Genomic DNA, 15033 nt, shown 5'->3' with positions numbered 1-15033 from the left:
GAGGTGTGTGTGTGTGTGTGTGTGTGTGTGTGTGTGTGTGTGTGTGTTATGAAGGACCTAGAACTGGAGGCCAGAAACTGGTGTGTTCCTCTAACTCTTTGCATTTTCTTTTTTGAGACAGTTTTGCTTGCTGAAGCACACTCACAGTGTTAACTAGATGAGCTGAAGCCCCCTGAGGTCCACCTGTCTACCCTACTTCTCCTAGTAGTATGCTTATAGGTGCTCACCACTATACCCAACTTTTATATGGGTGCTAGCAACCCAAACTCAGGTCTTCATCCAGCAGGCCTTGCTTGTACTCACTCAACTGTCTCTCCAGCCCTTTGGCTGGGCTTTCGGTGACGCTATGATCTTAGTATTTTTTTTGTTGTTTGCTTCCTGCTAGTTTAAGCATTAATATAGGACCTATGTGGTTGGAATCATTTATTTGTACCTAAAAATATTTATAACTGGAAAAGCAGTGTGTGTGAGTGTGTATGTGTGCATGTGTGTGCGTATGTGTACACTTACGCTTGTGTTTGGTTTTATGTGTAAATAGAAACAGCTGAATTAGGCAGAGACAGCATACCATTAGGTATATATGTTAGGATGATATTAAGAAGTTCCTGATAATCTTAAATCTGAGAATTAAAGACTCCCCCAATGGAAAAGCTTCATAAGGTTATCCAAGCATCTTTGATACACTGAACACTGGCCACCAGCCTAGTTTAATGATGTATTATGCATGTTTTCACTACAAAATAGGATATCAAAATAAAGTCAGCTGCTTATGTGCTTTTATACACATACACAAATGTAGATACAACAGTTTCATTTATAGTCACATGAACATACAAATATTAGAAACAAAAATTTTGTTAAGCAGTACATGTAATGTCTTCTGTTTCTGTTTAATATGCTCAGGAAAAAAAATGTTGGTTACAATCTGCTAAATTTATCTTTTGATCCACTGTTAAAAGTTTTCTTCTCGGCTGGGCGGTGGTGGCGCACGCCTTTAATCCCAGCACTTGGGAGGCAGAGGCAGGTGGATCTCTGTGAGTTCGAGACCAGCCTGGTCTACAGAGCTAGTTCCAGGACAGGCTCCAAAACCACAGAGAAACCCTGTCTCGAAAAACCAAAAAAAAAAAAAGTTTTCTTCTCTGCCTTGTCTCAGATTTCCTTGCCCATGTATGTATCTTTCAAAAACTAATTTAATTTTTTTTTAACCATACAAGTTTTTGCCAAGACTGAGCTAATGTCTTAGAGGACTTGATAGTCTTATTCTGATTCTTCTCTCCATGTTCCAAGCATTGTATTTCCAGAAACGAGCGAAGATCTTGGTTGCTCCAGTTATTTCAGACAGCTGCTTCCGTAACTCAAAGCAGATGTCAGAGCCAGAGGTCTGACATTTAGTGGAAATGGGTTATTAAAAACCACCTCGTGGTTTGCTTTACCATGCTAGTTAATTTCCAATGAGGAAAAGCTTTTTGTAGAAAGAAATTAAAATCGCCATAAATATAGAGAGTAAACAAATACGGTATGCTTTGGATTTACATCTATGTCCCTGCTTGCCACACGTGTGCCTTAAACCTGGCTCTAAAGGTACCTCATCTTTAGCTTTTATTTCCAAAGTGCTTAGAAGCACAAAGAAGCTAGGTTCCTTGTTCATAGCCATTCAGCAAGTTAAATTAGGCCTCTGATATTATCACAATGTTTTTGCTCAACTGTTATCCAAATTAATAAAGAGAGCATGTTGCTCCACTTAGTCCTAAGCCGTGGCCGTCTCTAGTTTGAATTTTGGGGAATATAAACTGCAGCACACCCCAAGTTATGGGAGCGTGCACATTTAACTCTGTGATTTTTATGTTTCCTCATTAGTCTTTAGGTATAGTTAGTTGTTCACAATTGGGTGCTCAGTGGACAGTCAACAATTTCTGTCTGGCCTATTTCTCTATCTATAATCTGTCCCTCTTTAAGTATGGATAAACATTGAATTATAGCACGATACACATTATCTACGTTAAGACACTCACTGAATCTCCACCATTATTGCATAGAAACACTACATGAGAAGAACAAGCAATACATACTATTTAAGATTGAGTATTTTAAGCAATTTATGTCCATGTATCTCTGACCATTTAGTGGTCTACAAATGTAGATTTCTATATACAAGTGTGCACATTAACGAAAGAAATGCTTATCTCTTGATGTGGTATTGGACTTTATTGGACTTCCTAAAATGAGGTGGTCCTTTAGACAGATTAACAAATAATATTGTACAAGACAAGCTTAGTGATTAAGACAATCAAGAAAATAGTCCTCTTTGAGGATTTACTCTGCCTCTGAAATTTCTTGCTTATTGATCTATTCCACAGAATTTTATCCCTAGCAGCCCATGGCATCTTTTCCTTTTTTATACCACTGCTGCCCAAACAAGTTCACATATATTCTTCCAGATGCCCCCAGATCAAATAGCTTTGTCAAACCTGCTATCTTTTAATATTCAGATCATCTTCCATGGCTCCTTTATGGAGGAGAAATATGAAAAAAACAAAGGCAAGCCTGAAGATGTAACACATCCTTAATGAGAACAAGAGCCTGGGTTCAATCCCCAGCATCAAAATAAATAGATAGATGATATGTAGGAGAGAGAGAGAGAGAGAGAGAGAGAGAGAGAGAGAGAGAGAGAGAGAGAGAGAGAGAGAATATGAAAGTAAGCAGGGCCTAGATAAATAGCTCAACAGTTAAGAGTATTGGCTTCTTTCCCAAAGAACCCAGGTTTGGCTCATGACCATCTCTAACTCCGGTTTCAGGGGTATCCTGTGCCCTCTTCTAGACTCCGTGAGCACCAGACAGGCATGTAGTACACAGGCATACATGTGGGGAAAATGCTCATGCACATAAAATAAAATATAATTTTCTTTGAATCAGGCCAAAGCATAATGTACTCCCACCTCCTGCAAGCACCGTTGTTTCCTATACAAGCCACAAAGTTTATGGCAAATTATTCACTTACACTGGAGACCAGTAAGCTACAATTTTGGGGCCCAGTTTAGCCCCCTACTGTTTGTAGAAATGAAGGTTATTGGGATATAGCCACGCCCATTCATTTACATAGTGTCCATGGTTGCCCTAAAAGCAGCGTAGTTGTGACCAAATTGAATAAATGCTACAGTGACTGTGTGGCTTATATACCCTAAAGTGTTTACTGCCTTGTGCTTTGCAGAGAAAATTTGCTCAGCCCTGCCTTACACTTTTATTTTGTGTCCATTCAAACTCTTGCACACAGCCACAAGCCTCAGGGTGGATCAGCTTTCGGCTCAGCAAAGCTGTGGAGATGAATTGCTTTATGCACTTCTGTCTGTACACCAGAGGGCCTGTTTATTTAGTATTTAAAGTATAGGCATTTGAATCACATTTGACTAGTAATTAAAGAGAAACCCTAAAATGGTTATCAACCTTAAATCCTAACCGTTAGAATATTTTTAAGCCACAAGTGACCTAAGAAAGCTGAAGGCAAAGGCACCTCGAAAACAATAATTTCTCCCCGTTCTTTTTCTGAAACCATGAGTTCTAGTCAGTAATCTCAAGTTCTTGCCTCAGGAAACCAGACTTCTCCAGACCTGACCAAGCCCCTGATTTATAGCTAGGACCGCCCCGGCACACTTCCCTTTTCTCTTGATTCATTTCCTGATAACAACCACATTGTCAGATGTACACCTTAACTGAAGAGCAAAGAAACTTTCTAAAGCACGCATGCATGAAATAAAGTATGCAAGTGGACATTTGCACTTATTTACTGTTCAAGACCATGTTAAAATGTCCCAACCCTGTAGTTTGTATTTTCTCAGTGAGGAACTATCTTTAGGACAGGAGAAAACCCTGAACTTAGCTCTAGAAAAAGGGCCTTTTCTTTTGTAAATTATTTGTGAGTCTATGGGAAACCAAGTGACAAGAGATGATTTGGAGACAAACTAGGGTTACATAAAATAGGACTTCTGAAAAGTACCCAGGACAGATCAAATATTAATTGCTGCATTATTTTCAGCAGTAGCCAGTTGACAGTCACCCGAATGTGTCTCCATGTAGCATTGATAACGATCTGTAATCTTGTTTATTCTGAGTAGAAATCATAGTTTTGTCACCACACTGTCCTTGCCAAAGTTAAAGGTAATCAAAGTTACAGGCCAGTACATAGTGTTAGCTCTTGGAGTCCAACCTCTAGAGCAGCGGGTCTTAACCTGTGGGTCATGATCCCTTTGGGGTCACATATCAGATATTTACATTACAATTCATAACAGTTCCAAAATTACAGTTGTGAAGTAGCAACAAGATAGTTGTACGGTTGGGGTCAACATGTGAAGAACTGTACTAAAGGGTCAGAGCATTAGGAAGGTTGAGAACCACTACTCATACTCATAACACAGAAAAGACCTTGGCCATGACCTCACTGATACCATAATGTTCTCGTTTTCTCCTCTATTGCTCTGAGAAAACACTGACCAAAAGCACCTTGGTTGAAGAAAGGTTTTATTTCATCTTACACTTTAGTGTCTATCATTAAGGGATGCCATCACAGAAATCTGGAGGCAGGAACTGAAGCAGAAACCATGGAGAAACAATGCTCAATGGCTTTCTACCAAGCTCACGTTCATCTGCTCTTGTTTCTTATACACCTCAGGTTCACATGCCCTGGGATGATACCACCCACAGTGAGCTGGGCCCACCTACATTCGTTACCAATCAATAAAATGCCCATATACACCTGCTGGCAAGGCAGTCTTATTGGAGATTCCTCTTCCACGGTATTTCAGGTTGACAATCAAGACTGATTCAGTTTCATCGGTATTGACAAAATACCAGTAGCATCCACGCATAATACAAAAGACTGGGGACAGAATGGTGGCCGAGATTTGGGCCCTCTCCTTCATAAGGCCACAGCCTTATGAAAGAGAATTAATTCTGCCACCGGACAATAGAGCTCTGAACTAAAAGGATTCTTTTTAAGTTTTTGAAAAGAAATCTTGTCAAAGAGTCCAAAAGAAAGAGTACTCCATAGTAGGTTTATTTGAGCCACAAAGTATGAAATGGTCTCCTCCCCTTCCTGCCTTCCGTGTGAGTTTGCTTGTGGTAACACACACTGCTGTACACATTTTTCCTCTTGCCCCGGCTCTAGGAAGAGCATGAATGCATAGTTTTACATGGTCAAATAATCTCTGACTCCCACCCCCCCCTTAGTCAAATTCAGAAGGAAGAAAAGAAGGAAGAGAAGGAGGGAGTGAAGAAATGTCACATCTTACACATACATCACAAGTCTGAATCCTCAAATATGAGTTATAAAAGGCGCCCGTTGCAGCTCTGTATCTACATTCTAGAGTAGTGTTTCCAGAATCATTTGAAGACACTGAGCATGGAGAGGTGGAGAGAATGATAATGTTGGATAGGATCTTGCACAGCTATTGGTTTTATCTCCTCAAAATGTGGAAATTTCATGTGAGCCTGTGTGGAAAACTGTCCCATAGCTAAAATCAAAAGCTTTTGAACATCCTGGAGACGTAAAATGGCACATCCAATTATGAACATTATCATAGAATAGCTTCTTAACAGCCTAGCTTTTCAAAGCAGTAGGCTTAATTGTATGCATGAGGTTCTATAAAACAAGTAGAGTCTTTAGCCATTGATTCTAAACGTTCCTGATACTTGTTGAATTGAGGAAGAGGGTGAATGCTCGTTTTCAGATCTCCTTCTGTTGTTTGTTCATTAGTGGGACTTACCCCTTTCTCTCATCTTTTCTTTTTATTCCTCACCACCCACTCCCGTCACGGACTTCCTCAGCTTCAAGGATCTAGAACACATTATTCCTAAGAGGACAAAGTCCATGTCCTCTGTGGGGCTCTGCTTTGACACAATGAGCAACTTTTGATGTTTTAATGCATTGATTGTCAAGTTAAATGTGAAGAGATTATGAGATTGGTGAATACCAAGCTTGAGATTCTATTACAGTCACCCTTGAAAACAATGCCACTATTTGTCAAATTTCTATTCTGTGTGATTTTCCTCCAGTTTAATGTGTGAAATTTATGGATACTATAAATGATGTCTTTTGGGTCTTGTTATCTGTTTACACTGACTTTAAGTGTACGCAAAGGTTATTTGATTAGATGTTTGTGGAATTTTTGTTTCTGTTTCTTTTTTTTCCTAGAAGGGAATAAATGAATTGTCACCTCAATATCTGTTTGGTAAAAGAAGCAAATTGGAATGAAACTGTATATTTATGCGTGTTTTATTCTTCCTTTCTGATATCTCTGCCTCTTCCTCTCTCTATTATTAAAGGAAGAAATGCCCCTGGAAAGCCAGTGAGAGAGGTTAGTGAGACTTGGGCTCACAGCCATGGCTTCTGTCTGTCTCATCCTGCTTTCTGTGTCTGGCCCTTGTGTAAGAACTGTGTGTGTGCACGCGCATGTGTGTATTATACATTCTCTCATCATCTGAAGATGGGCGTCGCCTCTCCACTTGCAGCTCATGAGGAGCCTTCCTCAAATGTTCATCGTCGTTGTCATCTCCATGACAACAGCAGGGGTTGGGGGAACAGGAGTCTCTGAAACATATAGCACCCTTTCTAGCCCCAAAGTTGGAACTTTGCGGTTCATATCTGATGCCATCTGCAACACAAACAGAATCTTCAAAATAAGTTTTACCTTGAACATGGTTGATGAGTCATAAAGCTTCCTTCCACTTCCAGGACCTGAGCATTTTCTGCCCGAGTCTTTGGTTTTTATTCTTCTGAGATGACCTCCTTTTATTTATTTATTTATTTTTGGTTTGATTTTTTTCTTCTTTCCCTCATTCCTACACTCCTTCATTTCCATTTTAGCTAAGTTTATTTTCCAGCATGTATTGTGTGCCAAGCACTGTTGTAGGCATTTGCCGTTTATTCTTGCGTCACATAATCTTCATGACAAACACAAAGGTAGGTACTCTTCTGAACTCTTGTTTTTTCACACTTAAGGTAACTGAATCAAGGAGTGGGGAAGCGAAGTGTCCAGGGTGGCAGAGCCAAGGATGGAGTCCAGGAAGCCTGACTTGAGTGCCACATTCGTTTTCCCAGTAGTTGAAAGGCTTACATCGTCTCAACATGTCCTTTAGAAGACTCTTTGTGTTTGTCATTTGGAACCAAACAGAATAGTAACCTACTAGGGTTAAAAAAATGAATGTTATAGTTTTGATGTGTTTTTAAAATACCTTTTTAAGAACTGGAATGAGTAGATGCAGCATTAACACTGAATACATGTTATTCAGTGATGAAATGCTGCTTCTTCATTACCTGAACATTGACTTACCTACTCAAGTGACTGTTGGGTGACCAAGTGCTAAGTGTCAGCCCAAGTGGAATAAGATTGCCCTGCCCAAGAGCTTAATATGAAGGAAGGGGGCAGGCAAGCTCTCCCAAGAGATGCCGCTGGTATATGCTGGTATGTGACACTGGTATATGCTGATCTGAGGAGATAAGCTGGAGAGTTAGAATGTTCTTAGATATGAGCTGGATCCTTAGCACAGAAGGAACGCTTGTCTACGTGGCCACTGATACATTTAAACATAAGTAGTCATGGGGCTGGAGAGATGGCTCAGTAGTGAAATACACATATTGCTCTTGTAGAGCACCTGCGTTCAGTTCTCAGTACCCCTGCTGGGAGACTCACAACCACCTGTAACTCTACCTCCAGGGAACCCAGTACACAACCCCCCTCACAAGTACACACAGTTGAAAACACTAGAAAATAATATAAAGCATGTTTAAAACCTAAGTAGTTATACTAAAAATTCTGCCAAGACCCGGCTATGCCATTATAATAATTGTAATGATTCTTGGGGTGTCTACACTGATATCCCTGAAAAGGATGGAAGTTCTAGGGAGGGAACGCTAGCCTGGAGGAGAAACTAAGAAAACTTGAATCAGTGATGCACTGAATCCTCCCGACTCACATACTTACTGTGTAAGACTTTTTGGCTGATTCTAATGGTAAGTGCCCACTTTCAATTTTCACATTTCTTGTGGACAAGAAATCCGTAATAATTTTGAGATCCTTGAACATGTTTTATTCGTGAATAAATATTTTCACAGTCTCGCAGATTGAATTGAATCAGTGACTACTACCTGAGAGTCCCAGTAGTCAGATAAGTTCCCAGACATCATAGAGACACAACCATAATGATGTTGATAAGGCGATGAAAATACCCTGAACTCACACTTGGCCAATTTTTTTTTAGAGATAAAATTATGGAGGGGAAAAGAGAAGCCTATTTTGCCACAGTTTTCTGGCTTTGCTTTGGCCAATTGAATGCTAACCATTTGTTTGGGAATTGAATTAAAAAAAATAGAGTGCCAGATTGCTATTGAGGTCTTGGATCTTTGCCAGAAAGTCTCAATTCCAATCACTGTGGAAAACAACTCCCTTAGGCAGTGGTGGCATGTGAGACTAAATGTGTTGCAATGAGTGCCAACTTGGAAAAACATAAAACTCTCCTAATGTTCAGCTCATGGTGCCTTTGTGTTCAATAATCCTCGCTTAATAATGGATTAAACTGATACTTTCTATAGATACATTTTTGTCAAGTTGTGCCCAAAGCGCATTGCTGTTCCTTGAAGCTACTTTTTGACCTCTTGTGTTTATAGTATAATATTTGAATAATATTTTTAGATTTTTATCAGGTAAAGTTGATGACCTCACTAATGTTCTTCCTTACACAAGAGGATAATAGAACCATGGTGCATACAAATCTGTGTCCTCTGTCCCTGTTTTATCCCTCCAATGGATGAACGTTTTTTGGGGGGGGGCTGTATTTTATCAAAAATAATGAACTTGGTTTTATTTGTTTTCTATATCTAATACAAGCTTCCATAAAAATAAAATCATTATTCTGGTAAAATGGGTATTTATAAATTATGTTACCCAAGATGTAATACCAAACATATGATGTAAATATAGCAAGCCACCTATAAAAGTTTTATTTTATATAGCATAAGAATGATCATAAAGTCTCTTACCAACACTAAACAGTCTAAACAGGTTAATACCACCAACATTTTATGATAGTGTGTGTAGTATATTAACAATAATGAGCCTCTCTTTCTGCTGGCAACGTTTGGAATAACAGAAACCCACTAGAACTGGTATTTATGGAGAGTCGAGTGTTTTTTCCAGGTAGTAACCAAACACCATTTTAAATACTGGAAATATCCCTTGGGAATGTATTCTATTAGTACGTTAATTTATTTTACTATCTTTTGAACTGTAGTATATAACCCCTAGCCAGCAGTCTTAAAAGGTTAGTTTTGATTTTCCATAAATTAATAGGAAAAGCCAAGGTATTCCCTGCTCCGTTTATATTTTAAAATATATTATCTATTATCTATCCTAGGGTCAGATAATGTGTCATAAGATACAGTTGGAATTATATTCACTGCCAGGCTTTAAGGATATTTTACTGGCTTTCTTAAGATTGCTAATACTTCAAAAATTGCATTTACTCCATCGACTTTGAAGTGTGTGAATAATTGTGAAGATGCCCCAGGGATGCTGTGCAGTGATAAGTAGACGCAGGGGATTCCCTCCAACCTATGGCATTCACTTGTATATTTGCATTCTGAGATCCACAGAATAACAAGGGGCTCCACTATGTCTTCCTGAGCTTGTGTTCTTATTTTACGTTTGTTGGTTTTTTGTTAAACACAGGATTTCATTGTGTAGCCCACATTGGCCTTGACTTTGACATCCTCTTCCTTGAGTACTGGGATTATAGACATGCACTAGTGTACCTGGCTTTCCTATGTTATTATATAATATATATTCTAATATCCATATGAGACTTGAAAGTGAAGGATGAGTCCAGGTTTTTTTTTTTTACTACCAGAACATTGGCCCACTTTATGAATAGTACATATGCTCTGTTAAATGTTTTTATATTTGAAGTCTCAAACAAAATCCAAAGTAATTTTTAAACATAATTAGCTCTCAGTTAAACAAAATTCTCTGCACAAATAAAACTCAGAGAGATTTACAAACTTACCCACTGTGATATAAGTACCTGAATGGCATTAAACATTTTCTATATCTCGAATCGATCTGGTGCCATCACTGTATAAGTTCTTGCCCATGAACCCACTTCTAATTCTCCCATATTTTCTTTTAAAAAGGTATGTCTCTATTGAAATAAATAACAGAACACATGCTCTGTTCTATCTTTGCCTTTTATTGGGATTTTTGAGACTCTGTTAAATTGATACATGATAAGGTAGTAATGGCCTAATAAAGCATCTCATTTCCAAAGACAGTACTTGAAAAAGAGAATGACTTACCAAGGTTGAAGAATTAAAATCAGACTCATGAAATACGGGACATATAAAAAAAAGAGAGAGCTGTAAAGTATATCTCAGATTATCTTATTCTAGATGTTAGTTTTGCTAGAGTACCCACAGACATTATGCTCTTGATTCCATGTTGGGGGATTAATGCCGGGTCATGCCACATTGTTATGAAAAGGCTATTTTGATAGTTAACCCTCATTTAGTGGGCCAGCAAAAATGGATTCTCAGGATCCCCAAATCTTTGCACTACACATAGGTCATATTCTAATTAGGCTGCAGAGTAATTTGGAATGGAAAGTGGTTTTTGTTCTGAAGCTTTCTAATTCAAATGTGAATGGTGCACAAAAAGGTCAAATCTAGAGTTTATTTTTCAACCAAAGTAAAAGCGGAAAGAAAATGGTCTTACCCACTATAGTATGGCTATTCTTCACAGCTTGAAATAGCCAGTAAATGAAGATTTTGTGTGGTTGTCAGGGTGCCTATGGTGGTAACGGTGAAGGTAGTAGGGGAAGTGGTAGTGGTTTGATAGGGAAAATGTAGTATATACAGCAGAATAAGTATAGTTGTAGTAAATACAACAAAATGAGAAAGATCCAAAAACACAGAGAAACCCTGTCTCGAAAAACCACAAAAAAAAAAAAAGAACCCATTACAAAATGTTCTCTGTAGTAAGAGCCTTGTGCTTGTCTATGACGTTTCTTTGAGATGAGTTGGGAAGTTGAAATTGGAAAGTTAAATGCAATGCTTCACATTTTTTGTTCATCAAATGACACCAGTAGGCTGATCCAGCATTAAGCTGATACTAACACCATGTAATGCTTCATTAACAAGGCTTTGCTTCTTCCCGAACATGGGTGGAAAGTGGAACTGTGTGTGTAACTTCAATGCAGCCTCTGTGTTGTCTTTATCCTGAAATGGGAATGACTCCCCATAATGGCGACCAGGGGAACAATACCTGAGCCCTCTCTAAAGTCCTTCTTTCTCTTTGTTTTTCAGGACACAATGTAGGGAGCCTTTTCCACATGGCAGATGATTTGGGCAGAGCGATGGAGTCCTTAGTTTCAGTCATGACAGATGAAGAAGGAGCAGAATAAATGTTTTACAACTCCTCATTCCCGCATGGTTTTATAATATTCGTACAACAAAGAGGATTAGACAGTAAGAGTTTACAAGAAATAAAATCTATATTTTTGTGAAGGGTAGTGGTACTATACTGTAGATTTCAGTAGTTTCTAAGTCTGTTATTGTTTTGTTAACAATGGCAGGTTTTACACGTCTATGCAATTGTACAAAAAAGTTAAAAGAAAACTACATGTAAAATCTTGATAGCTAAATAACTTGCCATTTCTTTATATGGAACGCATTTTGGGTTGTTTAAAAATTTATAACAGTTATAAAGAAAGATTGTAAACTAAAGTGTACTTTATAAAAAAATGTTGTTTATAAAACCCCTAAACATACACACACGCCCACACACGCGCACACACACACACACACACACACACACGCACGCACACACAAAAAGGCAGCACATTGTTTTGCATTATTTGAGTGTGGTATTCATATGGAGTTCATGATTTCTTTTCTTGCATATTAAAGATAGGACTTCCTCTAACACCACCAAATGACTGCTTCATATTGCTCTTTTGAGAATTATTGACTGAGTGGGGCTGGCTATGGGCTTTCATTTTATACATCTATATGTCTACAAGTATAAAAAATACTATAGGTGTATAGATAAATAGATATGAAATTTCTTCTTCAAATGTTCTTGCCACTTCCTAACAGAAATAAATTGCTTCTAGTCATCTGGGTTTATCTGCTTGGGCAAGAGTGAATTTTCCCTGGAGCCTGAAGCCAGGAGAACGCTACCATACTAAAATATTGTCTCAGGCTCCAGATGTTTCTAGTTTTAAACTTTCCACTGACAACTAGAGCTTCGATTTTTTTTTTCAGGAACATGTGAATAAATACACAGGACTCACTGTATCAGAGTAATCTGTTGGTTGATATATTCAGCTTCCTGCTGCTGGCTATGCCATGGTTTATATGTAATGATGTTTCTGCAAAAGAGCATCAGAAGGCATTTTTCACTCCTGGACAATAGGAGGAAGATGGTAGGGGCTGAGACTTGTGACTCCCTAGTCAATCCCAATGAGGGAGCAGCTACTCTGTAAAAGAGTGGGACGAATATTCACCACTCTACATACAGACACCTCTATAATCACAACGAAATTGTTCTGCCCTCTTCTTACACTCAAACTGAAGAGGGTAGTGTTGTTGTTGTTGTTGCTGTTGTTGTTGCTGTTGTTGATTTTTTAGATTTTAGATTTTGTTTTTTCATTGTGATAAGGTTTTTTTTTAATGCTGCAAGATTTAAGATTAGTGGTAAGAAAGTAACCCAATCACATGGTGACCCTGGTGAATGTCAATCCAGAAGTCCATGAACTACATTTGTCTTTTTTGCATTGGTTTCCCTGCAAGTAATTCCATACAGGACTGTGAGTGGGAAGGTGCAAGTTGACAGTTTCAAGAACAAAAGCCTCTCAGAACCCTCTGGTAAATCTGACAGGCTCAATTATAAAAAAATGCAGATCATTGAAAAAAGAGGAGAAAAAGTGAAGGTGAAAGCTAAGGACTGGTAGGAAAAGCTTTACTTCCTCTTTCACGCCATTGTATAACTACAGCATTTACAAATCATCGGTTGCCTAGAAATCACTGACCTATTATTTTGCAAATCTGTTACCTCTAACTTCTAGTGTAATTAACTTTTAGAGAGTGGATTTTGTACATTATTAATTGTAATTAACATCAAACACAGCTTCTCATGCTATTTCTACCTCACTTTGCTTTGGGGGTGTTCCTGGTAATTGTGCACACCTAATTTCACAGCTTCACCAATTGTCTCTTGTGTGGACGCCATTCTCTCTTTTTCTTTTATAATTTCCAAAAGAAAACCCAAAGCTCTAAGGTTAAAAAAAAACATTGTGATTTGGTTTTAGTCTTGCATTATTTTTCTCTTTTATGTGATGCCGGACATTTTCTTTACCCAAGGGTTTAACTAAGATTTAAAACAAGGGGTTACTTTACATCCTACTAAGAAGTTTTAAGTTTCATTCTAAAATCAGAGGTAGATAGAGTGCATAAATTTGTTTTAATCGTTTTGTTTTATCTTTTAGATGTTAGGTCTGGAGTGAATCTATCAAAATATTTGAACAAAAACTGAGAGCTTTATTGCTGAGTTTAAGCGTAATTTGGACATCATTTCGTGTTCTTTATAACCATCAAGTATAAAAGTGTAAATCATAATCAGTGTAACTGAAGCATAAACATCACATGGCATGTATCACCATTGTTTCCAAGTACTGGATTCTTACTGGAGTATCATAATATATTGTGTTTGAACACCAACACTGTAACATTTACTAATTATTTTTTTAAACTTCAGTTTTACTTCATTTTCACAACATATCAGACTTCACCAAATATATGCCTTACTATTGTATTATATTACTGCTTTACTGTGTATCTCAATAAAGCACGCAGTTCTGTTTCAAAACCTGTTGTTTGGACTGTGGTGCTTTGAGTCTTCTTTTTACTTACTTCAGCTCTCTTTCTGTACTTTTTGTCTTCTGAGGCAGCGGGAATCTCATGGTACTACCTGGGCTGGACTTGAACTCAGGGGTTAGTGATCCACCCTGCCTTAGCAACTGAGATTGCTGAGACTACAAGCTCACGCCCTGGTTTATTTCACTTTTTTTCCCTTTTCTTATGTTATTTAAATAACTTTTTTTTCATTAATTTTGCATACGGACCACAAGTTTCCCCTCACCCCTCTCCTCCCATTCCCCCTTCCCCCAACTCCCATCTATTCCCCTCCCCATCCACCCCTCCTCCATTTCCTTTCAGAGAAGGTCAGGCCTCTCTTGGGCTTGAACAAAGCCTGGCACATCAAGTTGAGGCAGGACCAAACTCCTCCACTTGAGTCAAGGCTGGACAAGGTAATCCAGCATGGGAAAGAGGTTTCCAAAAGCCAGCTAAGTGCCAGGGACAGGTCCTGATCTCACTGCTAGAAGCCTTACAGACAGACCAAGCTACACAACTGTCCACACTCATGTAGAAAGCCTAGGTCAGTCCATGCCGGCTCCCTAATTGTTGGTCCAGAGTTCATGAACTACCACGAGATTTATTTTATTTCTAAACATGTAACACATCAATGTGTTTGAAAACTCTTAAGAATATTTACATACATAATATTTACATATATATATATATACACTACACCCATATGAGATAAATAGAATGTACATTTAGCTACATAGCTATATGTTAGCTACATACATGTATGTCAGAAACTATTTGGGGGTAGAAGGGAGAGGACAAATTAGTAAATTAGTGAAGGTAGAGTACAATGATTATGTATGACAGTGTCTTGCTTTGGAGCTTGTCCTGGAACTAGCTCTCATTGACCAGACTGGCCTCAAACTCACAGAGGTTTGCCTGCCTCTGCCTCCAGAGTGCTGGGATTAAAGGCTTGAGCCACCACCGCCCAGCCCACAGCAACTCTTATAAAGGAAAATATATAATTGGGGTGGCTTACATTTTTCAGAGGTTTAGTCCATTATCACCATGATGAATCATGGAGGCATGCAGGCAGATGTGGTGCTGGAGAAGGAGCTGAGAGT

General features: G+C 38.5%; 1 protein-coding gene across 13 annotated transcripts in view; it reads left to right on the top strand.

The window, feature by feature from the left end:
- Window positions 1-13907, top strand: part of Dmd (dystrophin) — a 2313977-nt gene extending 2300070 nt beyond the window's left edge. For 7 of the 13 annotated variants that reach the window (XM_075957213.1, XM_075957212.1, XM_075957218.1 and 4 more), the window contains one exon: window positions 11345-13907. In XM_075957213.1, the coding sequence (XP_075813328.1) occupies window positions 11345-11442 (98 nt within the window). In that variant the 3' untranslated portion in view covers window positions 11443-13907. Of the gene's footprint in view, window positions 1-6315; window positions 6348-11344 lie in introns of all 13 variants that reach the window. The other 6 variants (XM_075957219.1, XM_075957216.1, XM_075957215.1 and 3 more) reach the window with 1 other exon arrangement.
- The last annotated feature ends 1126 nt before the right edge of the window (window positions 13908-15033 follow it).

The sequence above is a fragment of the Microtus pennsylvanicus genome, chromosome X (assembly GCF_037038515.1).
Source record: "Microtus pennsylvanicus isolate mMicPen1 chromosome X, mMicPen1.hap1, whole genome shotgun sequence".
NCBI lineage: Eukaryota > Metazoa > Chordata > Mammalia > Rodentia > Cricetidae > Microtus > Microtus pennsylvanicus.
The sequence above is the reverse complement of the archived record's forward strand: the minus strand, read 5'-3'. Positions and strand labels throughout refer to the sequence as shown.